The sequence below is a fragment of the Amborella trichopoda genome, chromosome 10 (assembly GCF_054954075.1).
Source record: "Amborella trichopoda isolate Santa Cruz 75 chromosome 10, AtrichopodaSantaCruz75HAP2 v2.0, whole genome shotgun sequence".
Classification (NCBI taxonomy): Eukaryota; Viridiplantae; Streptophyta; class Magnoliopsida; order Amborellales; family Amborellaceae; genus Amborella; species Amborella trichopoda.
The window spans coordinates 36,727,125-36,751,839 of NC_142345.1; the positions used below are offsets into that span (position 1 = coordinate 36,727,125).

The 24,715-nt window shown below is 35.4% G+C and overlaps 1 protein-coding gene across 3 annotated transcripts; it reads right to left on the minus strand.

The window, feature by feature from the left end:
- Positions 1–5,360: 5,360 nt before the first annotated feature.
- On the minus strand, positions 5,361–23,021 carry LOC18427604 (putative pentatricopeptide repeat-containing protein At5g08310, mitochondrial). 3 transcript variants are annotated; one of them, XM_088849910.1, is made up of 3 exons: positions 19,936–23,021; positions 18,106–18,292; positions 5,361–6,190 (listed from the first exon to the last, which is right to left on the minus strand). In XM_088849910.1, exon 1 carries the CDS (start codon positions 22,651–22,653, stop codon positions 20,077–20,079), a length of 2,577 nt encoding a protein of 858 aa, XP_088706036.1. In that variant the 5' UTR covers positions 22,654–23,021; the 3' UTR covers positions 5,361–6,190; positions 18,106–18,292; positions 19,936–20,076. The 3 variants fall into 3 exon arrangements, with proteins under 3 accessions (XP_088706036.1, XP_006836716.3, XP_088706035.1); XM_006836653.4 differs by having other exon boundaries at positions 18,151–18,292; positions 19,936–23,015; XM_088849909.1 differs by lacking the exon at positions 5,361–6,190 and having other exon boundaries at positions 17,932–18,292.
- Positions 23,022–24,715: the final 1,694 nt, after the last annotated feature.

The following is a 24,715-nucleotide window of genomic DNA, read 5'->3' on the forward strand; positions in this document are numbered from 1 at the left end:
TACACCACAATTTTGAAATCTAAATGACAAGAAAGATTGTGACCTCCTTGTACAAAAGGTGAATGGTCTCTTTGTAAATAATCTCGTAACTTCATAATTAAGTAAAGGCACATCAAGGCTAATTGTCATGAGCTGAAAATAAAATTGGGAACCTGAATAATAACAATGCTCAAAATAATAATAATCAAAATAAAAGAAATGACTTAATTTGTGTAGTCTTAAAATCATTGGTTGTTGACCATGACCTGAGAAGTTGATGCATTGACTCAACCTCTGCTCAACATGTTTCAAGAATCAATGATGGATTCACAGAGTTGAGAGAGATCAGAGCCAGTAACTAGCGATTTTGCATTGGGAATAACACCTATTGTGATGTACTTGGTATCAATACTTACAAGGTGTGTTTCCGCGAGCAATGAATCTCGTATTTACTGATACTTTATATGTGCCTAATATGGGGTGCAATTTGTTTCTATTCCCAGGCTAGCTAAGAAGAGTTATAAAACCAGGTCGGGCAATCTCACCGTTGGTAAATATTATTGAGCATTGGTGTATAGTACTAACGTTGACAATTTGTCAATTTATACCGATTGAATATTAATGAAAATTCCTCTTAGTGTAGTTTCATAGATGTTTCCTTTGATGCTTATATTTGTGTGGAAAAGTTGTTTTCCTAACATGTGAGCCATGTATTTCTTGTAAATTGAATAAGAATTATTTTTCTAAAGGAAAAAAGTATAATGAACTTCTTAATATTGTACATTCTGATATATGTGGATATTTAAATGCAAAAATACATAAATGTATGGAATATTTCATAATATTTATATATAATTATTCTTGTTATGGATATGTATATTTAATTAAAAAACCATATGCATCAAAAACATTTAAGACAAGTTTGTTTTTCTAAAAAATATCTTCTAAAAAGTAGAATGTTTTGTTTTGAAAGGTTTAAATAAATTATAAATACTATATTTGATAACTTGTTGGAATGTTAAGAAAGTTTTCTCCCCTACTGTGTTTAATTATCTGCTGAAATGTTGAATAAGTTATGAGTAGTTGTATTTGATTCACCCTAGAACTTTTGAACTATAAACCTGGCAACCCAGTTTGAACCGTTTATTCATTTTTTAAGTGATATAAGGATGCTTTATGAAGGAAATTTATGACATTCTTAATCTCTTAATTGCATCCCAAAGTTGATATTATTATTATTATTACTATTATTATCAACTTTATTTCATATTTTGATATATCACCATTACAAAAGAGTTAATATTGTTTTTCAATAATGTCTCAAAACTTATAATTGCAAACCAAGTCACTAGTTTCCTAATCCACCAACTTAAAATTGTAAACCAAGTCACTAGTTTCCTAATCCACCAACTTAAAATTGAAATCAATATATTTTCCTGACCATTGTGGATATATAATTTGTTGTCTTTTTACAATTATGAAGTGGAATAGGTGTTTAAACCTCAGGTAGTCAATGCTTTTCTTCCTAAACTAAGTAGCAACTCTCTCTCTCTCACGCTCTTGCACATACACCAATGCTCATATCACATATCTTTCGTCAGTCATGGCAATTATGGATATAGTTTCATGTATTCTCTATTGGATTGTGCTAATGTTTGCCCAATAATTTGACAATTTTTCTCTAAAGCCTAATAATTTATCAAATAGTAGTGTAGGAACCAACCACCAAATAGTAGTAAAGGAATCAACCCCCACAAAATTATTTGAGTACGTTAAACCAATAAGGCATCCAATAATTTGCACACAACTTAGTGACAGGCATTCACCACTCATGCATCAATATCCCAACCTCTAAAAAAATTCTCATTTAACAATAACCTGTAATAGCTTGAGCGAAACATACAACTACACATTCACAATTCATGCATCCATATACAACCATATATAAAACCAACCCATTCAAGAATAAAATGTAATAGCTTGAATACAACTTAGTAACATACATTCACCACTCATGCATCCATATCGTAACCTCAAAAAAAATCTCATTCAACAATTTTGATATTGTACATAGAAACACACATCCACAATTCATGCATCCATATACAACCATTTACAAAACCAGCCCATTCAACAATAACCTATAATAACTTCAATAAAATTTCGTGACATACATTCACCACTCATGCATCCATATCCCAACCTCAAAAAAAAATCTCATTCAACAATAACCTAATAGCTTGAGCACAACATAAAAACACACATTCACAATTCATGCATTCATATACAACCATATACAAAACTAGCCCATTCAACAATAACATGTAATAGCTTGAACACAACTTAGTGACATACATTCACCACTTATGCATCTATATCCAAACCTCAAAAAAAAAATCTCATTCAACAATTACCTGTAATAGCTTGAGCAAAACATACAAACATACATACAAACTTCATCCATCCATATACAACTAGTAAGAAACCAGTCCATTCAATAATAACCTATAATAACTTGAATACACCTTAGTGACATACATTCACCACTAATGCATTGGTACTTGTCCCATATTGTTCCCAACATTAAAAAGAAAAAAGACAACAATTAGATCTATAATAAAATCAAAGACTGGATGCCTAGGAAGATAGTTTTAAAATGCCGAGATGCCTTTAAGAAGACATCAATACGTATTTCTTCCCCTTCCACATGGGTTCAGTCTGAACCATCCCTGTTTCAGTGCCAAATATATTCTCCAATTCGTTGAAGTATACAGGCAAAGACTTGCCTATGTATTTTTTCACAAAACTAAACTTCTATAAATAGAACACACGTATGTATTGAATTTATGTGAACATCGCACTTAAAGTTGCAAATCTACAAAGAAATAGACAACAATGCGTTTCAACTCACCGTTGTAAATTGAGCCCACAAGGCTGGGTTTGGCAGTCACCATTCGACTAGCCTCATCCCAACCAAAACCTGGTTGTCTCATAAGTTGTTCTACTTCTATACACATTGACACAAACTGCTTGAACTTACTCTTCAACCGTTCCAAGTCATAAAAGTTCCCATAATTGCTTATCATGTACTCTATCAATCGGCTCCATGCACCTTTCTTGAGCCCCCCCCCCCCCCCCCCCCCCCACCCGTTAAAAAGAAAAAAGACAACAATTAGATCTATAATAAAAGCAAAGACTGGATGCCTAGGAAGATAGTTTTAAAATGCCGAGATGCCTTTAGGAAGACATCAACACCTATTTCTTCCCCTTCCACATGGGTTCAATCTGAACCATCCCTGTTTCAGTGCCAAATATATTCTCCAATTCGTTGAAGTATACAGGCAAAGACTTGCCTATGTATTTTTTCACAAAACTAAACTCCTATAAATAGAACACACATATGTATTGAATTTATGTGAACATCGCACTTAAAGTTGCAAATCTACAAAGAAATAGACAACAATGCGTTTCAACTCACCGTTGTAAATTGAGCCCATGGGGCTGGTTTGGCAGTCACCATTCGACTAGCCTCATCCCAGCCAAAACCTGGTTGTCTCATAAGTTGTTCTACTTCTATAGACATTGACACAAACTGCTTGAACTTACTCTTCAACCGTTCCAAGTCATAAAAGTTCCCATAATTGCTTACCATGTACTCTATCAATCGACTCCATGCACCTTTCTTGAACGCCCCCCCCCCCCCCCCATTAAAAAGAAAAAAGACAACAATTAGATCTATAATAAAAGCAAAGAGTGGATGCCTAGGAAGATAGTTTTAAAATGCCGAGATGCCTTTAGGAAGACATCAACACCTATTTCTTCCCCTTCCACATGGGTTCAGTCTCAACCATCCCTGTTTCACTGCCAAATATATTCTCCAATTCGTTGAAGTATACAGGCAAAGACTTGCCCATGTATTTTTTCACAAAACTAAACTCCTATAAATAGAACACACGTATGTATTGAATTTATGTGAACATCGCACTTAAAGTTGCAAATCTACAAAGAAATAGTCAACAATGCGTTTCAACTCACCGTAGTAAATTGAGCCCATGGGGCCGGTTTGGCAGTCACCATTCGACTAGCCTCATCCCAGCCAAAACCTGGTTGTCTCATAAGTTGTTCTACTTCTATACACATTGACACAAACTGCTTGAACTTACTCTTCAACCGTTCCAAGTCATAAAAGTTCTCATAATTGCTTACCATGTACTCTATCAATCGGCTCCATGTACCTTTCTTAACCCCCCCCCCCCCCCTTTCTTGACCTCTTTCAACAAGAGATCAACAAATTGGGCCCTCCTCTTTAGGGTTCCACTGGCTCACATTGTTATGATAATCTTTAGCAGTTATAATAAAAGCCTCGATCCTTTCTTTAGTAGGTCAATTGGTATTAAGCCGATGCATGTCAACCAACAACACACTCCTCAATAAGAACAACCATATACAACCAGTAAAAAACATCTATGATATACGTTGATCATAGTTGAGATGCTTTCAATGCTAGACAAAATCACCTTACCAAACAATAATAACTTGTAATAGCTTGAGCGAAACATACAACCACACATTCACAATTCAGGCATCCATATACAATCATATACAAAACCAGCCCATTAAACAATAACCTGTAATACATTGAACACAACTTAGTGACGTACATTCACCACTCATGCATCCATATCCCAACCTCAAAAAGAAATCTCATTCAACAATAACTTGTAATAGCTTGATATTGTACATAAAAACACACATTCACAATTCATGCATCCATATACAACCATATACAAAACCAACCCGTTCAACAATAACATTTAATAGCTTAAACATACAAAATTGAAAATGCAATAGAATGAAGATAACTTAGTGACATACATTAACCACTCATGCATCTATATACAACCAGTAAGAAACCAACCCATTCAATAATAACATGTAGAAGCTTAAACATGCAAAATTGAAATTGCAATAGAATGAACATACTTAGTGACATACATTCATCACTCATGCATCCATATACAACCAATAAAAACCATCGCATTCAACAATAACCTATAATAGCTTGAACACAACTTAGTGACATACATTCACCACTCATGTATCCATATCCCAACCTTTAAAAAAACATATCATTCAACATTAACCTGTAATATTGAGATAGCATAATTAGAATGGTTCCAAAGTTGTCTAATATGTTCTCATCTTAAATTTTAAAAAGAAAAAAGACAACTATTACCACTACAATAAAAGCAACGATTTTGCACATGCAATAGTTATTGTTATTAACTACTACTGCATTGGTGCTTCGCCCAAATTGATCAATCTCGTGGCCATCGAAATATTGTTGGGTAATGCAATCATATGTGCTTGAGAATAATGTGTAAGATAATGTGAAAAGAGAATAACATTATTTCAATGGGCAATAAACATAGCCTCACCATCAGGAAGGGCCAACCGACCATCTTGCCTACTAATCGCATTATACAAGACTTTAGAGTTTGATGCATAACCCTCCCATCCAGCAAGTACGTACTGGAACCGTATGTCAAACCCAAATGCAGCCATAACATTTTTGGCTTATGAAACCTTTCCTATTTCGAAAGTGTTTATGCAAGATACTTCTAACGTGCGCTGGGATTATATGTCTCCTCAATAGCTCCTACACAATCCTATTAGAAATTCAATGACAAGAGCATTATAAGAAGCATTATATATATCTGTACCTACTTATAAATGACTCAATATTAGGAAATATGGATATAATCTCTCCCTTTGGAAATAGAAACAGGGATTTCAATTGATCGACTGCCAATAATACTTTGTGGAAATAGAAACTTATAGTTTGACTAGAGTCTTGGAAGCGTTCTCGGACCACCTTATTTCACTGATCATGTGTTGGGGTGCTTAAGAATATTGCTACTTGCTCCTCAACCAACAAGTATTTAGTGTCCGTAGTAAGTGACCCTTGCTTTAGAATATTAAAAAGATCAATAAAGGCAACCTTCTCCATCCGCAACTTATTGAAGCACTCTCGAGGATGCCCTGTAAGTAAGTACTCGACATACTTTGCCCACATACTTTGCCCCCGTTAGGTTTACGGAATGTACCCACTGCCGTCTCACTTGGTTATTCATATACCAATATGTCGAGCACCACATAACAAATAGGATAGTAAAGATCACATAGTACTCCTCGCCTTGGGGGTCCATAGCTACATGAAATAGGGTTATTTTTCATTCAATATTATTCTAATAGTAAATGAAATAATGAAACAAATGTATTTCCAAAATTGAGAGATCATTTGTTTATGGTCATAAAGAAACTGCCATCATACAGGATGCAACAATCCAAAACTAAAAAAATTCTAAACTAAACAAAGAATTTACATAAACCACCAATAAAGTACTTAAAGCAATTGTCATCCATAAACCATCAATAAAGTAATCAAAGTAATTGTCATCTATAGAGCATCTATAAAGAAAGTTTTTGTCATACATAAACCATTCAAAAAAGAAAGTAATTATCATCCATCAACTATCTATAAAATCTCAACATAATTGAAGTGAAATTGTTCTTCCAACAAAAAAAAGAAAATTGTTCTGCCACTATAAAACACCATCCATAAACACAAAAAAGGATATTGTTTTGCCACCATAAAACACCATCCATAAACAAAAAAAAAGGATATTGTTCTGCCACCATAAAGCACCATCCATAAACAAAAAAAAAGGATATTGTTCTGCCACCATAAAGCACCATCCATAAACAAAAAAATGATAGTGTTCTGCCACTACACATGCACCATCCATAAACAAAAAAAAGGAAATTGTTCTGAACTATAAAGCACTATGGTGTAAGCTCATAATAAGAGCAGCGTCTCATCCTCCATAAAGGTCATGCGGAGTTCTGGGTCATTGATGCCCAAGAAAAAATCAATATTCTTGAGATCTCGAAATACTTGCTTTGACTTTAAGAAGACTTGAACAGTAATATCGCCATGCTTGTTCATGGTTTAGGCCATCTACATGCATTGCTCCTTACGCTTCATTCACCAGTCATCAGCAACCAATTGAAGATCCTCCTTGGCCTTGCTAGTAATCCAGTCCTTGAATGTAGATACCATCGTGGTCATGGCTTCTACTATGACCTCATTGGTCGTATGTTAGTTTTTTCTTTTCTCCATGCCCATTGGATTTTGCAAGCGACGCCTCTTTGATCTAGAGGACATTGCAGCATCGGAAGAGGATGAACCAGAGTCCTCCTCAACATCCATCACTTCTCGCAGCACTGATATGGTGGTATCAATTGGAGGTCTGCCAACACCATCCATGTTAGTCCATTAGGGGTGTTCTTTGAGGCCACCTCTTTTGAAGTAAGGCCACCTCCCACTCCAGAAAACACGTCATTAAATGTGCCTTCGCTGAATATCTTCTCCAAATTGTTGAAGTATTCGGGCACAACCTTCTTATGATACTTCTTAGCCCAATCATTCGCTTGTAAGTAGATTGCAAATATTCATATGCCATTGCATTAATACATACATAAGCATAGAGAAATACATTCAACAACAATGGCACTTTACTTTACTCACCGTTATGAATTGGGACCATAACTCAGGTTCCGCTTGCACCATTCTGATACTCTCGTCATAACTCCAACCCGATTGATCAAGAAGTTTATTTACTTTCTCGTGACTCTCCAAGAACCACTTCGTCTTACTCTTGGGTCTATCTACATCATACAAGTCACCAAACTGCTATCTCATCGCCTCTGACATTTGGGACCATGCAGCCTTCCGCAAGGCCCCACCTTTCATGACGTCTAGTACTAAGAGCTCAATGAAGTGAGACTCTGCTTCGAGGTCTATTGTGAAATTTTTCTAATACCTTATCCTTATTAGCTAATATAGTACCACTGTTAACACTAACACTTGCACAAGAGAAATTTCGCTCTATACCTTTAAATAGAAACGAACCTTAATAAGAATAAACAAACCTATAATTGCGTTAGCACTAACAAAATAGGAGTTTTTTTCTATATATGTCTTCATTAATAAGAATTTTATAACTTAAACCCTATCAATCATAGGAAGTCCACTCTCTCAATCCATATCAGAGATGGATTTTGGATCACAATTTTGCTGGTCCAACAATTAGCAACCACAATCAAGAATACAAAATAGTATAAATAAATAAAACTCCTTAAATCATAAGAGCTGCACTATTTTTGTGGCTTCATATTCATGGATATGAGGCAAAAATGGCATTACAATGATTTGTAATGTGATTTGGATTGTAATATCCTTTGACAATTTCGAAAATATGATGGACACATGAGTTAGCCAACTCAACAAAATACTTTTCTTATAAAAAAAAGACTAAGTTTATATTTGTAAAAGCATGAAAAATGAAGTCAACAGACATCCAGCACAAAGGAAAACACATTTTATATATTGCAGAGAAAATGTATACATTTATTAAGGCCAACATATAGGTATAAAATCAAATGCATTTCGAAAATAGAGAGAGAGAGAGAGAGAGAGAGAGAAGTCATGTCATTTATATATGTAACCTCCCATTTTCTGTAATTTCTTACTATCTCTTTAGCATACAAGATCAGCAGGAGATACTCTATCAAACTTAGAACTTTACACATTTGAAGGATTTGTCAGCAGAAAAGTATTTTATAATTTTTGTTGAGAACTAGAATAAAGTATTTCAATGTAATGCCTTCTCTTTTGAGACTGCTATTCCAACTCCTTCTTTGGTGTTATTGCCTTCAATGCAAAAGATTGGTGGTTGGTGGTTTAACTCGAGCATAATTGGATGTGTTATATTGCTTTGAATTAAATAGCCTACTGCTAATATTGCACAATTGAAAGAAAGACTAATGTAGATCTTGCCGGGGAATATATATATATATATATATATATATATATATATATATATATATATATATATATATATATATATATATATATATATATTATTTTTTTTTTTTTTTTTTTTTTTAAATTTTATATTTATTTATTTTTTTTTTGCACCCCTTTTCTTTCTTTTGGTAAAGATCACTTACAAGTAGGCATATTACAATAACTCTTGCTTCAAAGAAAATAAAACTAATAAATCCAAGATCTTAAAAGCCTTGACGCCACTAAACCAATTTTCTTTAATCAAAGAAAATAACCACAGTTCTTATACTTGATAATATAAAGACTATATAATTAAATATGGTAAGAAACAAAAAAGAGAGAGCCGGAGATTACCTCAACAGGGCTTCTTATACCCCACACCGAGTCACCACCATCTGATGGCGTGGGATCAATGATAACTTTCAATCTCAAACCGGGAAAGTAAGTTTAGGCCAAACCATTCAATGGAACAATGAATTCCTTTATCACAATCTCAAACCTTTAGGTGAATTCCCTTAACAACCTAGTTTGAGAGAGATGCTTCTCTTTTCTACCACAATCTTATAATTTAAAACCCCAATGAGAGAGATGAGAGATCATGAGAGAGTTGAGAGAACCACCATGAGAGAGATATCAAAGATGAGAGGGTGGGGCATGCCCTCTCTTGAGGAGAGAAAGTAACTTTCTTAAGAGAAAGAGATATTCCAAGTGGGGTGTGCCCCTTTGTGGGATGTGAGAGAGAGATGAAAATTAGGTGTAAGAGATAAGGTGTAGAGATTTGGGTAGAGATCAATCATTTTTTATTGTGGTTGAACAAGATTAGGGTTTCTTAACGACTTTCTTGGCATGTCTATTCTTGTGAGATTGAATATGAACCATTGATCTTGGGTGACTTGTGGGGTGAGAGATTTGAACCCTCCAAATTAAATAAAATAATTCCATTCATAATATTGTGCTTACGAAAATTAGGCATAAGCATTTTCATGCTTTCTAAAAATCCATTCAAAACTGCCTCAAGGCAAAGGCTTTCCAAAACATCACAAACCTTTACTTCAAGTCAAACCTTGATCCAACAAAATTGGAAAGCTCCTTAGAGTGGGGCATGCTACCCTTGGTGGCACTCATGGGCCCCACCCACATTGCAATAGTGGGCCCATAAGCATATTGGTCCTCCCATGCAAAAATAAATTAATTAAAAATTTATATAATTTTTAGAAATTTATAAAATCCAATATTAATAATTAAATCCAAATTTAATAAATAAAATATCCAAAGATCTAAAAAAATTCAAATAATAATTCTAAAAAACATATATCATTAAAACAAAGATAATTAAATTCATTCGATGGGAAAAGGATCCATATAGTCCAGGAATTAAATAAATAAACGTTGGGGCACTCCACCTTCAACTATGGACTACGGTCCACACTTGCTTTATCAAACTAACCCAGTGTTTTCCATGATCTATAGTCCATGCAGGGGCTCATTAATGGGTCACCAAAGTTTGGCCTATGAGCCAAGAGGTAGTAATCACAGTTTATGGATTTCAGGTTCTCCCTTGGAGAAATACCAAAGTCACATAGACCTGACGCGACCACAGCCCCTGTGGCGCATAGGGGTATCTCCACACATGCATAATCTTCACCCTGAAAGGTGGTCCGCTTTCCCAAACGGCTATCATATATGCATGTCATGTGATGGCTCGCGGATGAGGCTTTGGCCCTCGTCTCTGAAGGCCACCATCACACATAAGGGTCACACGGTCCCTCGGATCACTCATCCAGGCATATTCCGACCTTATCAAGGAATAAGCTATTAGAACCCTTATCGGATAGTTTTCTATCCCCAGGCAAAATAGGTTTTTCTCAACTACACTGACCTAGTACGTCAAGCACATTATAGTATTTGTAAACATCGTTCGCTTAGTATGATCCACAAGGGATCAAGCACTCATAAGGCCTTTAATGGCTACACTCACCCAACAATAGTCTCGTTCTTCGAGTTATTTAGTGTATGCCCACATTGGTTTTAGAGTAAATCCCTCTGAATTCCTAGTTGTTACCTGATCATTCTATCATTCCTTTGGTGCTTTATTTTAAGTTCCTTTTGAGCACATTGGTGATGTTTGTGTTCTCAAGATAATCTTCATCATATAAATCGTCTTTTTAGTAGTTGGAGTGTTGGCTCCAGTGCATATAAATGCTATGATCCCCATATGCATAAACTCTAGCATGTGAATGTGTCAACATATCCTATGTATGTAAATATACAAATAGGTAATTTGTGGGCCATAAGACAAAATAGGCTATATTTAATATATAGAATTAGTGGGTCGTTAAATGGCATAAGTTGTTCTATGCTATCTTATCTACCCTTCAGTTTCCCTAATATAGTCCTGACATGTGCATACGCAGAAATATACATGTTTGTTTTTACGTATTGTATGCTTCTATGTTCAATTGACAACTATAGTCCCTCATCAATGATGTCACTTAAATTGTATGAGAGATGCAACCAAATGCTATTTTAAGTTAATATCCTTAGGTTTAGCCTTTTAATGGAAGTTTATTGATTGATACTTGAGCATTTTGGAAGCAAATTGAGGGCTTGGGACTTTTTTTTTTTTTTCGACAATGTTAAGTGTATTGTATTACTTGTAAGAGTTACAAGCAATCTGGAAAACCAGTTAGAAGGCCACCCTTAACAAAAGGGAGCCCTGTACAAAGGTCCACATGAGGACCTAAAAATCCCAAGAGAAAACTTTAAAAAGAGACTCTAAAATGGATACGAAATTTATAGCTCTGTTGTCAAAGAGTAGACAAACAAAATTGCGTAAATATAACTCTCAACAAGTTTTTGTTTACACCACACTGACCTTTTTTTTAGTGAATTACACCATACTGACCTAGCTGTTTACCATCTTATTTATCTACCTAGGGACATGAATTTGTCGATAGTATAGAGAATCTCAGTAGTAGTTCATTGGTTTCTTAGATATTCTGCAAAGTTTCTTAGCAAATTGAGTAGTTCCCTTTGAGCCATACAATAAACATTAACCTCCTCACCTTCAATAATACCAAGTCCATCAATCAAAATGCTATCTTAGCAAAGATAACATTTCAAGAGATACTGGTTGTGGATGCATCGACCTAAATTGAGGGCAAATTCGAACAACGGTGAAAACGTAATCTACATTCTAATCTATATTCCATAAATCTGAGACAAAACTAAAAATAAAAATGAGAACAAAAAATATACCGAGAAGTTGAAGCATTGGGGAAGAGATAGATTGAGAAAAAAAACCTGAAAAAAAAAAATACAAAACTAAAACAAAGCACCAAAAAAAAAACAAAAAAAATGCCACAAATAAAACCAAAACACAAAAAAACAGTACTCAACAAACCAATATGTGGTAGAGATTGAGTGAAACCCTAGGGTTTTAGAAGAGAAAGAGCAAATGGGAAGACCTATACAAAAAAAAAAAAAAAAAAAAAAAGAAATGGGAAGAGATGTTGCAAAATTGGGGTAGAGATCGAGTGAAACCCTAGGGTTTTAGAAGAAAACGAGGAAATGGGAAGACCTAGGGTTTTCTATAGTGACATGGGTTTTTAGCTAAAGAGAGAAAGAAATGCTTCTATCAGGTTCTATAGAGAGAGAAAAAGAAGATTTTTACAGAAGAAGAGAGACCAGAGGATAGAAAAGAAAGAAGACAAGAGATTGTATTACCTATTGATGCCTGGTTGAGAGATGGTGGAGAGAAGCGTTCGCATGCTAGTTTTAGAGATGGTGGAGAGAAGACCTGGTTTAGAGGGACGGGAGGGAGCAGCTTCGATCGCGATGGATATTCGGAGTTTCACGGGCTTAAAAAAAAAAGCTTTCTCAAGCTTTAAAGTTTAAGTTCCTACCCCCCAGAACTTAACCTTTCAAATTTTAACAAAGGATTGGGAACTTTGTTGAAAGTTTAACTTTCTAAACGTTTTCATAAAAAGAGTGCGTCAAATGCAAAACCTTTTGAAAATCAGAAAGATTTATTTCTGAAAGAACTATTTTCAAAAAAACAAATATGCCCTTAAAGAATATAAAATCAAGGTAGATATCCAATTTGGTAGACATATTGAAATGCTTAAAACAGATAGGGGTGATGAATATTGCGCCAACTTGTTTGCTCAGTTTTGTAATGAGCATAGTATAATTTACCAAATCACCATACCAGATACACCGCAATAAAATGGTGTAGCTGAAAGAATAAATAGATCTCTAATGGATATGATTAGGTCAATGATGAGCCATTTAGATTTATCACCTCCATGTTTTAGGTAAGGCACTCAACAATGCAATGTACATTATTAACCATGTTTCAACTAAAGTCATAAACTTAACCCACTATGAATTATGGATTGGTAAGAAACAAGACTTAAGTATCTTGAAATTTGAGATTTTTTAGCACACGTGCTTATACCACCACAAAATAAAGATAAACTACAAAGTAAAACTACTAAGTATTCTTATATACGTTATTCAGAAAATTCTAAGGACTATAGGCTTTATAACCATAATATTAGATTCTTAGTAGAGAGCCTTGATGCCCATTTCTTAAAAAATAGAGATGATGAACATACATTACATAGGCCTATTTTAACTTATATGAAATTGATAAAGATAAATGTCTCAAAGACCCTATTACTTTGTTTCCCTCTACAATTGGTGAGCATGGTTCCCTTGAATCTAATATATCAGACAGACCAAGGAGAAATAGAGGTCCACTTAACACTTTAGATAAATTTTATGTGTTCATGAATGAATATAACTATTCACTAATGAGTGATTGTACAATAGATGAACCTTAAAGCTATAGTGAAGCGACTAGCTCACATGACTTAATTGAGTGCATACAGCCATGGATGATGAAATTAATTCCACTATAAGGAACTAATTTTGGGAGTTGGTTGATTTATCTAAAGATGAAAAAGACATTGATTGCAAATGGGTTCCAAAGAAAAAGCTTAATACTAATGGATTCATAAAAAAATATAAAGCTAGAGTGGTAGTTTAATGATTTACCCAAAAGAAGAGAATAGATTTTGTATACATATTCTCTTGTAGCCAATTTTTACATCCATCAGGATCATTTTAGCAATAATTATATATTATGATTTAAAATTATTTCAAATGGATGTTAAAATAACTTCCTTGCATGAATAATTATAAAATGATACTTATATAAGCTCAATCATAGGCATATGTAATTAATGATCGAAAAAACAAAGTATACAAGCTTAAGAAATCTTTATATGGACTAAAACAAAATTCTATGTAGTGGTACTTCACCTTTCATAATGCAATCAGTGAAGTAGTTATATAACCAATATATTGGACCATTGTGTATATGTCTAGAATAGTGGGAGTTATTTTGTTATTTTATTTTTATATGTGGATGATATTTTACTAGGTGATAATAATACTGGCATGATTAACCATACTAAATCTTGGCTTAGTTCGTATTTTGACATAAAAGACATGGGAGAAGCCTCTTTTGTACTAGGCATTAAGATGACAAGGATAGAAGTTCAAGACTCTTATGTTTATTACAAGATAATTATCTTGATAGCTTTTTTAAAGAAATTTGAGATGAAAAATTATAAACTTGTAGATATACTCGTTTGTAAAGGCTGAAATTTTTCAAAGAAAATGTGTCCATCAATTGCTAATGGAAAGAATTTCATACGCTCAAGCTGTATGGTATATAATGCACGTCATTGCTGTGTTATTCACAAGACCTGATTTGAGTTGCACATTTGGTCTTAGATTTTAGATTAATCTTGGGATGACTCATTGGCGAGCCATTAAAATGATACTTAGGTATATTCATAAAAGACTAAAACTATAAATTTTGCTTCCATGCACATAAATTAGAGCTTAGCAATTACGTTGATGCAAAATTTGTAGGAGACCTGGATGATAGAAAATCAACCTCATGACATATATTTCTCTTTGGAGATGGATATGTTTCTTGGTCGAGTGTAGACACCCCATTCCCAGCTAAGGGAATTTCAGGAAATCAAAAACCCATAAACTGTAGGGACAACTTCTAAAACCTAAACCATAGACTTGAGACGCACCTAATACCTCAAGTTAGTTACCCTAGAGCCTAACAACTCCAAGAAACCAAATTTTGACACCCATGACCCTAAAAACAAACACCTAAGAATCCAAGCCCAAGCCCTATAAACCCTTCTAAAATCCGCCTTCTGGGTTCGAATTAAATCTCAAATTGAAGTAGTCAAATTGAAGTAGAATCATAAGCTTTCCAATGGTTGATGAATCGCTCAATCTGATACACGGTTTGAGGGTTATGCCCCGAAAGAATTTGTTCACTGAAAATTCCATTCTAGTCCCTCAGTGTTAACAACATTAACTCAGAAGTCAAGACCATTGATGCAGAGCATCAACATTGCCAACACAGGGGTCAATGGCATTAACGTGGGAGTCCAGAGCATTAACACAAAAATCAAGACCATTGGCACAAACACAAGGGACTCACATCATAGTGCGTCAAGGCCGCCCATGCGAGAGTCAGGAGGATTAACATGCACCGAACAAAAAACCCAATGTTAGCCACAGTACGGACAGGTCATTAGCCATGGGTCAAATCCATGAAATCAAATCCCGCAAGAAGTTTTATGATTATGCGCGTTAAAGCCACTAATGATGGCACTTGACACGTTAACGTCATCTGCTACTATGATCCCAAATCATTGGCTCGAAAGTCCATCTGAAAACAGGGTCTGAAGAAGGTCGTGTGAGTGCAACGTCAGTGGTAGTAACACTCGCATCATGGATACTAACACACCAAATCTTTGACCTCTGACCATGTTGAAAGCAGGTCACATGATTACAACGTTAGTGGCAGTAACGCTCACGTCATTATTACCAATGTAGAATGAGAATGATCAAATCTTTGACCCTTTAACTGCTGATGAAACACCGAACATTATATGATGATGTTGAAACTATTAACACTATGTTTATGTACTGCCATGCTCTGGCGTTGGAGGCACCAACTCCTGTGTCAATGGTGACAAAGCTGCCAGCTGAGGCCCCCACACGTCCACAACAATGTTGTCATTGATTACCAGTGTGATATTACAGACGCCAAAATGATTGATGCCAAAAAAAGCAACCATTGATAACGAGATTTCTAAATTAAGGAATCAAGATTCCTTGGTTCCAGAAAATAGTTTCGGTGAAGATTCATTAATGGAATTGCCGAATCAGTTTTCCGAACCAGAATCACGGCCTTGGCAAAGAGATTCTGGTAGTAACTATGGTAAGTACTACATATTTTCCTTGCAATAATAAAGATGAAGGGCAGTCATTTGGCATGCCAAGGGCATGCTGATGTATGGACAGCATTTAGGGGTACTCAGGACATTCAAGATGTCCTTGAAGCTATTCCTTCCATGGCAAAATAATCATTTAATCTTGCTCAAAGCAATTTCCAACTTCCTAATTTTTTCACGTGTATCAAATGAAACTCCTTTGTATTGAAGACCTTCATGCTTCAGAAAGACATAGAGTTGCTATTAAACAGTTACATTGATTCCATCCTGTACCTCATCAACGACATCAATAGAAAGCTCCAAGGAGCATCATTAGGTGCCCTTCCATTCCCAGTCTATTCTTTGTATCTTTTATCACGTTGCAATTCCTCTCATACATTTTGGATTGGAATCATCACTAACTTATCATTCTTTCCTGGACTCTGTTATTTTATGAAACTGAACCCTAACAAAGAACTTGCAAGCATGAGGAAATCCATCCAAGCGGAGCTTGATGAGTTTGAGCAGAATCATATGTGGGATGTTGTGTTCCTCCCATTAGTTAAGACCCTAAACAGATATACCTGTGACTTCAGAGCACAAACAGGGGTAGCCAGCTACCACTGAATGAATAGCCCTGGGACAAGGAACCACCCTGTACCAACATAATGGCAGGGTTGGAAACTTGGAGGTGTGCGAGACAAACACAACTGAATGTGTGTCTTCAACTTATGAACCAGTCTACGCATTGGTATATGGTTGTCCCAGTTGTTATATTGCAAGACACATGACCGATGATAAGTACAAGTGTATCGCAATAATTATGAGGAGAACCCTTCAGTCTTAAACAGATGGCAAGCTCATTAGCTCTCCACTGTGTGAGTCTTCCTCTTTATTGTTACATCTTGTGGTTGAGAACACCACCTTGAACATATCTTTCTGACTTTAATCTTCAATTAAAAAAAGCTATCTGGTCCCACCAAGTGTTGAGGATATCATTTGAGTATTTTCTAGTGTATGTGCTTTCATAAATTGTTGAGCATTCAAGTAGCAAAGTATTACACCTTATTTTTTCTGTTATAAAAGAGTTATATTCTTGTCCATGCGGATGACACCATTGATGATGATGTAATTATGTAACACCTAAAGCAGATGTCACAAGATCATTTTCAAATAAAAACATGGAGCCATTTCATATTCCTTATATAATTAGTCACCTGAAGTCATAATTGTTAATAGAAGCATAGAGAGTCACATTTTCAAATAAAAACATTGAGCCATTTCATATTCCTTATATAATTAGTCGCCTGGAGTCATAATTGTTAATAGAAGCATAGACAGTCACATCTGACCAGAGATCGCTTTTTTTTTTATTTTTTTCTTTTTTATTCTTTGACATCTCAAGATAACTAAGTCATCTAGATAGTTGATACTCCATGGAATTTACAAGTAAACTGTACACTGACAATGGTGATCCAGTAATTGGCAAATTGATCCTACTCCACACAGCTCATCCTCTAATGCTTTATGTTAAGTAGGTTCCAGAGAACCAACCTTTTGCAGCCCCAAAGATATTGTGAGCGATCAATTGGTCTCATCAAATTTTGTTATCTAGCCTCTCAAGAGTAACTTATCACCTAGGAAGAGTTGAACCTGATATCCTATCTAGCTACTTTTTCTTTCTCTCTTATCCGTTCTCCTATACTTAGCAGAAACCAATAGTGGAATAAATTTTCTTGTATGTATTTTATTTCATTTTATTTGTAGTTCGCCAAACATTCATACAGAAATGTAGTTCCCTGTCACAATTATAATGGTAAATATTTAGCTTATTCTACCAGATCAAGATAATACATCCTGCCATTATTCTGCAATGAAGATATATAATTGACTTACCAGATACAGGAATCTTGAAATGATCTGTTCCTTGAATGGATGTACCTTCTTTCTGTAACATTTTCTACATAGACCCACTCTCATCCCTTTTATCAACTCCATATGGACATATGTCTATGTCCTGTTCAAGTAGACAAGCATAAAGCAGCAACATGGATTGTCCTTCCCTATGAAGCACCATGATTTCCTGTTGATGAGCAGAAACCCCATGAGTCGATAATATGTTCTTAATCAAGATTAACAATTGTGGAATGCAAACTCAAGGCACGAGAGGAGTCTGATGCACTATGTCGCGCAATGTGGTGTGAATCACTATGATGGGGGAAATTAATTTTAAAAAGAACTATAAAATTTCTAAGACAACAAAAGATAAGATGAATATGTGATTCATGTGATAGTAGGCATTTTAATATAATATTTGTCCCTAACATATATATTGTATGAGCTGTTGATAGAGAGTAAGGGAGACATTTTCTCTCTCTAATCTCTAACGATGATTAACATGTAAAACAAAATGATCCAATGAAGCCATTAGACTCAATAAAACATAAAGGAATATGTACTATACCAACCAAGCCCCAACAAATAAAATAGCATTTCTCCTAAGTGCAGCATAGCATATACCCAAATACTAAGACTCCAAAGAACTTCATAAGTACGTCGAAGAAACAAAAATTCATGAATTAAAAAGGGAAACAAATTTCGATTTCTTGGTTTAATTTCCATGGCTCCTTGCCCCTTGAAACCCTTCATAACTAAAAAAAAAACCCAAAACCATTCAAAAATGTAGCACAAGATCAACTTGATATTTGCTGGAAACTTCAAAATAAAAAAAGACATCGACTTTCAAAAGCTTTACCAGGGTAAAATGACATTGTTTGCCCCTGCTTGTGGGCATCATTTCCACCACAAGTTTGCATGTGCAAGTGCATTGCATAGGGCGATATACCCACATATGAGAACTACGCTCCGCCTAGGTCGGTGCATCATGTAAGCCCGCCTAGGCAGCCAAATGCGCTATGGCTTGATGCGGCCACATAATGTGTAATGCATCCACATCTAACATTAAGATTATAACCCATTTGAATAGTTGACATTTATTTCAGAGTAGTTTCGTACTTGAAATTCAAGTGTGAGTATGGGCTAAAAACAAGAAGGTTAGTCACTCCTTATTTGAATGCTCAAACTGATTATGGAGGACCTACATCATTCAATCATATATTTCCTTGAATCTCCTATTCATTATGTGAGGATTGATTCTTCCAATCTTCCTTTCACCCAAAATATGGATACCTTTTGCGGATTTAAATGTCATTTCTTTATTGATGCAAGTGTGCGGACCCATTCCTCAATTAACTTCCACAACAAAATAACAATAGGCATACCTGAAGGATGTATGTTTCTTACTTCTGTTGGGGTGGGGCGATGTGAGGGAAGAACTGGAGAACTAAAATGCAGAATCATTGTAGGACAAGCAGGCAGAGTATCCTAGACACAATACTTGTTGCAAATAGGTTATCAGTTGGAAGAGTGATCGAAACATCACACTCTCACAGTCTCACCATCCATCATGTCAGGAGACAGCGATGGCCCAAATGGACAATGCTTCTTCTTATTCCATTAATTGTAGTACTATTGCCATATATATAAACATAAACAATGTCTCAAAAATTACACTTATCTCATTGACATTTAACGATGATATATAAAAGGATCAGGTAATGTAACTAAACATATCACTTGCATAGTAACAGAGAAAGGAACATAAGGATAAAACACACAGCAGGATAACAATGAGTAATCCAGAACAAAAACTTTGATGGACCATACCTTGTCAAATGCTTGAGGAAATTAGAAACTTCGCAGAATCCATGACAAATGTTTGGTATAACCAGGCAGAATACATAAAGGTTGCCATGAATGTATTTCACTGCCTCCCCCCAGCATCATCAAGAATCTCACAGGAAACTTTTATTGATTCCTAATACCCACTCCAAGAACAGAGGGACTATGGATCATTGGAATGCCGCCATCTTCGATAAGAGCATTTACATCTGAAGAAATATGCTTATCTTCATACATTTTGCATAATGATTCTAGCAGCAAAGCATAATGCTTATCAGAGGGACTTGGACACTTTCCTTTTCGAATCATTTCTCTCAAAATCCTAAAAGCCGAGAACATATCAGCTATGCTAACGAGAGAATCTATTAATGCCACATAAATAAAGGCATCAGGATCGAAAGCCTTGGCTTCCATCTCATGAAAATACTGTAAAGCTGTACTAGCTCTTCCACACTTACATAATCCATTGACTAGGGCCATGTAAGCTATTCTATTAGGGGCACATCCCTGATCTATCATTCTATGCCAGAGCATTATGGCATCATCAGCTCTCTCCTCATTGCAGAACCCATCTATCAAGGTGGTGTATGTGATCACATTGGGAGGCCTCCCTTGAGCTTCCATTTTAGAAAAGCAAAGAAGTGCCAATTCAGTCCTATTGACCTTGCACCACCCATTTATCATCAAGTTATATGTCACCACAGAGGGAACGAGCCCCTTCTCCATCATTTCGTTAATTATGCCTTGGGCCTCATCAACTCTTCCGGCCTTACAAAACCCATGAATAAGTATGTTATGAGCAACTACATCAGGAGCATACCCATGGGCATGCATGTCATGAAATAGTTTAAGAGCATGATCCAATTCCTCTATCGTACAAAGGCCGTCAATGGCTGCCGAATATGCAATGACATTAGGTAGGAAGCCGACCTCTTCCATGTCACTTAAGAACTGACATGCTTCCATGGCATTGCCACGAGTGCATAGCCTCTTCACAAGCATGGTATAATGTTTTATCCATGGGCTGTGCCCATGATATCGCATTTCTCTCATCAAATCAAGGACATCAGACACCTTTTCCTTTCTGCACAAGCAACCAAATATTGAATTGTAAGTGAAGTGGTTTGGCTCAAGACCTGAATCCCTCATTGCTTTCATAAGTTTGAAGCTTTCCTGAAGTCTATCAGCATTACACATCTCGTGGATCAAGTTATTGTATAAGAACAAGTTTCCTATGCACCCAGTTGCAGTCATGTCATGCAAGAGCTCTAGGGCCTTATCTAGTTCTTGGTACTTGCACAAACCATCAATAACAATACTATATGACTCCGAATTTGGTATTACAGTTTTCTCAAACTTAACAAGGTTTTTAATATTCTCTACCTCTTCATTGTCACTAGCACATCCAGCTACCTCTTCAACTGATAAATTTTTGGAAGCTATCATTTCCTGGAGAAGCAAATAAGCTTCATGTACCTTGCCGCCATTAACAAGACCTTCGAGAACTGCATTATACAGAGATACAAAGGGGCCAATGCTCAAATTGTTTCCGTCTTGTAACAACTCAGATGCAGCAACAAGATCCCCTTCCTGGCAATATGAGGAAATCAGCTCTGTCAAGATTGAAATATCTGGACAGAGCCTGGAATCTTTCATCTCATGATACAATTCCAAGGCTCTAGCACACTCCTTACTGTTACATAGCCCCTCAATAAGAACCTTGAAGAGAGGTATATCCCTATCAAACCCGAGCCCTTTCATCCAGTCGAAAAGCACAAGTGCCTTGTCTATTCTTTTTTCCTTGGCGAACCCATGAATCAGAATACAGTACGTTTTCTCATTCAGGTCCATCTCCATCTCTCTCATCCTCTCGACTAATTCAAAAGCGTGATCAACCTCACCCAACTTACTCAACCCAACAATCAGTATAGTAAACACATGTGGATCTAACCATCCTTTCCCTCTCATCCTCTCAAAAATATCAAAACTTTTATCGATTTTCCCCGAGTTACAGTAAACTTGCAAGACAGCTGTATAAGTAAATTTATCAGGCTCCCTCCCACTATGAATCATCTCTTTGAATCTTGATTCTACTAGCTCGCACCGCTTCGATTTTGCCAAAGCTTCTAACAAACAATTGTAGGTATAAGAATTGGGCTCACAAGTCAAATCACAGGCCCTTTCAAAAACATGATTGGCTTCTTCAGCTAAACACACATTGCCCAAACACCTAATCAAGTAACCTAAAGCACCAGGACTCATCGAACACCTCCGAATCATTAAATCTTTCACAAGGGCCTTCAATGGAATTCTCTGGCCCGACCTCGAGAGTATACAGGCCATCGAATTATAGGTGTAACAGTTGTGTTTATACCCATCTTGTTGCCCAATCCACAAGAAAAACTCATAGGCTTGACCCCATTTTTGAAAACCTTTAAGAATGATCTCTACAGTTTCAGTGGTAAGAGAGCTCTGAAGCTTTCTCAATTCATCTCCACTCCTATGAAACGACGGCTTGGAGAAAAGAGAAACGGCAGTTTCAACAGGGCCTGGGGTTTTGGGTATAGAGGTAAAAGGTACCGGCTCTCCACCTTGATCTTCATGGGTTTTACCAGCGTGTAAATGAAGGAAAGAAGGGATCAAATGGAAAGAGAAAAGCGAGTTTGCAGAGAAGAAACGGAAAGTTTTGAGGTGCAAGGCCATGAAAAGAACCAGAGCTTACCAGGAGAGATGGAATCAACTTCTAAATCAGAGAACAGCTTCTTCTCCAGTAAGGACAGTCAGAAGGGAAGAAAATCAGCTAAAAAATGCGGGCTTCCCCATTAATGACCATCTCTCTCTGTCAGTGTAGTTTCTTCATAAGGGATTAATCTTTTGCCATTTCCCCTAACTGTATTTTCTGTCCGTTCTCCTTCATGTATGGAAGTTGGAGGAAAGTATTGGGCCTTTACACATGAAATTGTTGCGCATTCCTGCAGCCACCATTCCTGCAAGTTACGTTCCTGCTACTACTTATTTCGCAATTCGCATCTACGTTTCATACGCAGGAAAGTATTTTCATCTTGCGCTTTACTTTGGTTGTCCAGGCCTCGGCCAATGTTCGCAACATCGAACCGGAACCGGACCCGGAACCGGTAAGCTTGGGAGCGGTTCGAACCGGAGCGGGACCAATTGGAGCGGTCAACTAGGTTAAGCGATTAAATAGATTTTTTTTAAAAAAGATGGATCAAATTCTCCAAAAAAAGTTTTTAAAACAATATAAAAACTTAGATCAAGTATGCACCATCATAGTACATATATTTATCTTATAAAAAAATTTAAAACAACTTTTTATTTATTTTAAAATTTGAAATATTATAAAAATGTGCAAGACAATTTATAATTTCAGATAAATTCAAAGGGTAAAGTTACAAAGTCCAACTAAAAATGAATGATACAACAATATATGCTTCTATATTGTTTTAAAGTTGATATTGAAAAATGTTGTTTTAATGTTGAAAAACCTTTAGTATGGTTTAGAATTGGGTTTGAGAGGGTCCATTTTTTTTGTAGCATGATGTTCTCAAATTTTCGAAGGGTTGTGAGTCGAGGAAATAAGAGAGAGCACCTCATTTACTTAGTAACTTGTTTATCAAATGCAGGGTGTGGGTCAAGGTGTTTGTTGCTTCAAAGGGCCATGTTTTAAAAAAATATGGTCAAGTCGATTTCAAATGGCCAAATCGATTTTGAAATAGCCAAACTTCATTTACTCAGTAACCTTTTGAGTTGGGTTTTAACATGAAATAAAATAAATTATATAAGATGGCAACTTTAAAATGTAAAATTAAGATGCATATTTTTTAAAAAAAAAACAGGTTAAGTTTTTATCTAGTTCAACATGTGGAAAGATGAGGAAAATACTTTTTAGTTTATACCTCTTTTCTTCATAGAGGCTAGTACACAGATTTAAAGAGTATAAAGTTGCAACAAATGATAAACAAATAAAAAATAAATTAGAAGAAAATGTCACAACTAAACAAAAAGTTGAGAACACAGACATCAATAATATACACCAAAAATAACCTTAAAAAGAAATAATTTTTTTCTCATATTCATCACAAAATAATATTTTTATAAAAATATATATATAACATTAAAAACAATCCAACAAACTCACCAAAAATATATAACATTAAAAATAAACAAACATTTTTTTCTCGTATTCATTAAAAAAAACATATTTTGTAAAAAAAAAATATATAACATTAAAAACAATCCAACAAGCTCACCAAAAAATATATAAAATTTAGAAAAAAAATATATATTATTTTTTTCTCATATTCATTACAAATTACATATTTTTATAAAAACAAAACGTAATCTTATTTAAAAAACAAAATTTTTTTTAAGAACCCTAAAATCGAGCCAAATAATACAAAAAATTTAAAGTCGAAATCAACCCCAAATCTTTCATTTTTTGAACAAATTGACATGGAGATATGATAGATACTTCAATTAAGATTCAAATGCCCCAAATTTCATGAAAATTTATTCACTATTGAGATCTTTATTCAAAAAATTGCGGATTTTTCACTTCACGAAAGTTTCAGGAAAAAACACAGCAAAAAAAATCGATATAAAAACATTTAATTAGTAGTAAATCAAAATAACTAGTTTATTTGATAGATAAGGCATTTATGATGAAACTTCAGTGATCAATTCGATAAAAATCGATCAACTGATTGATCAGAAATCAATTTGTTTAGATAAAAACAGTTCTTCGAGC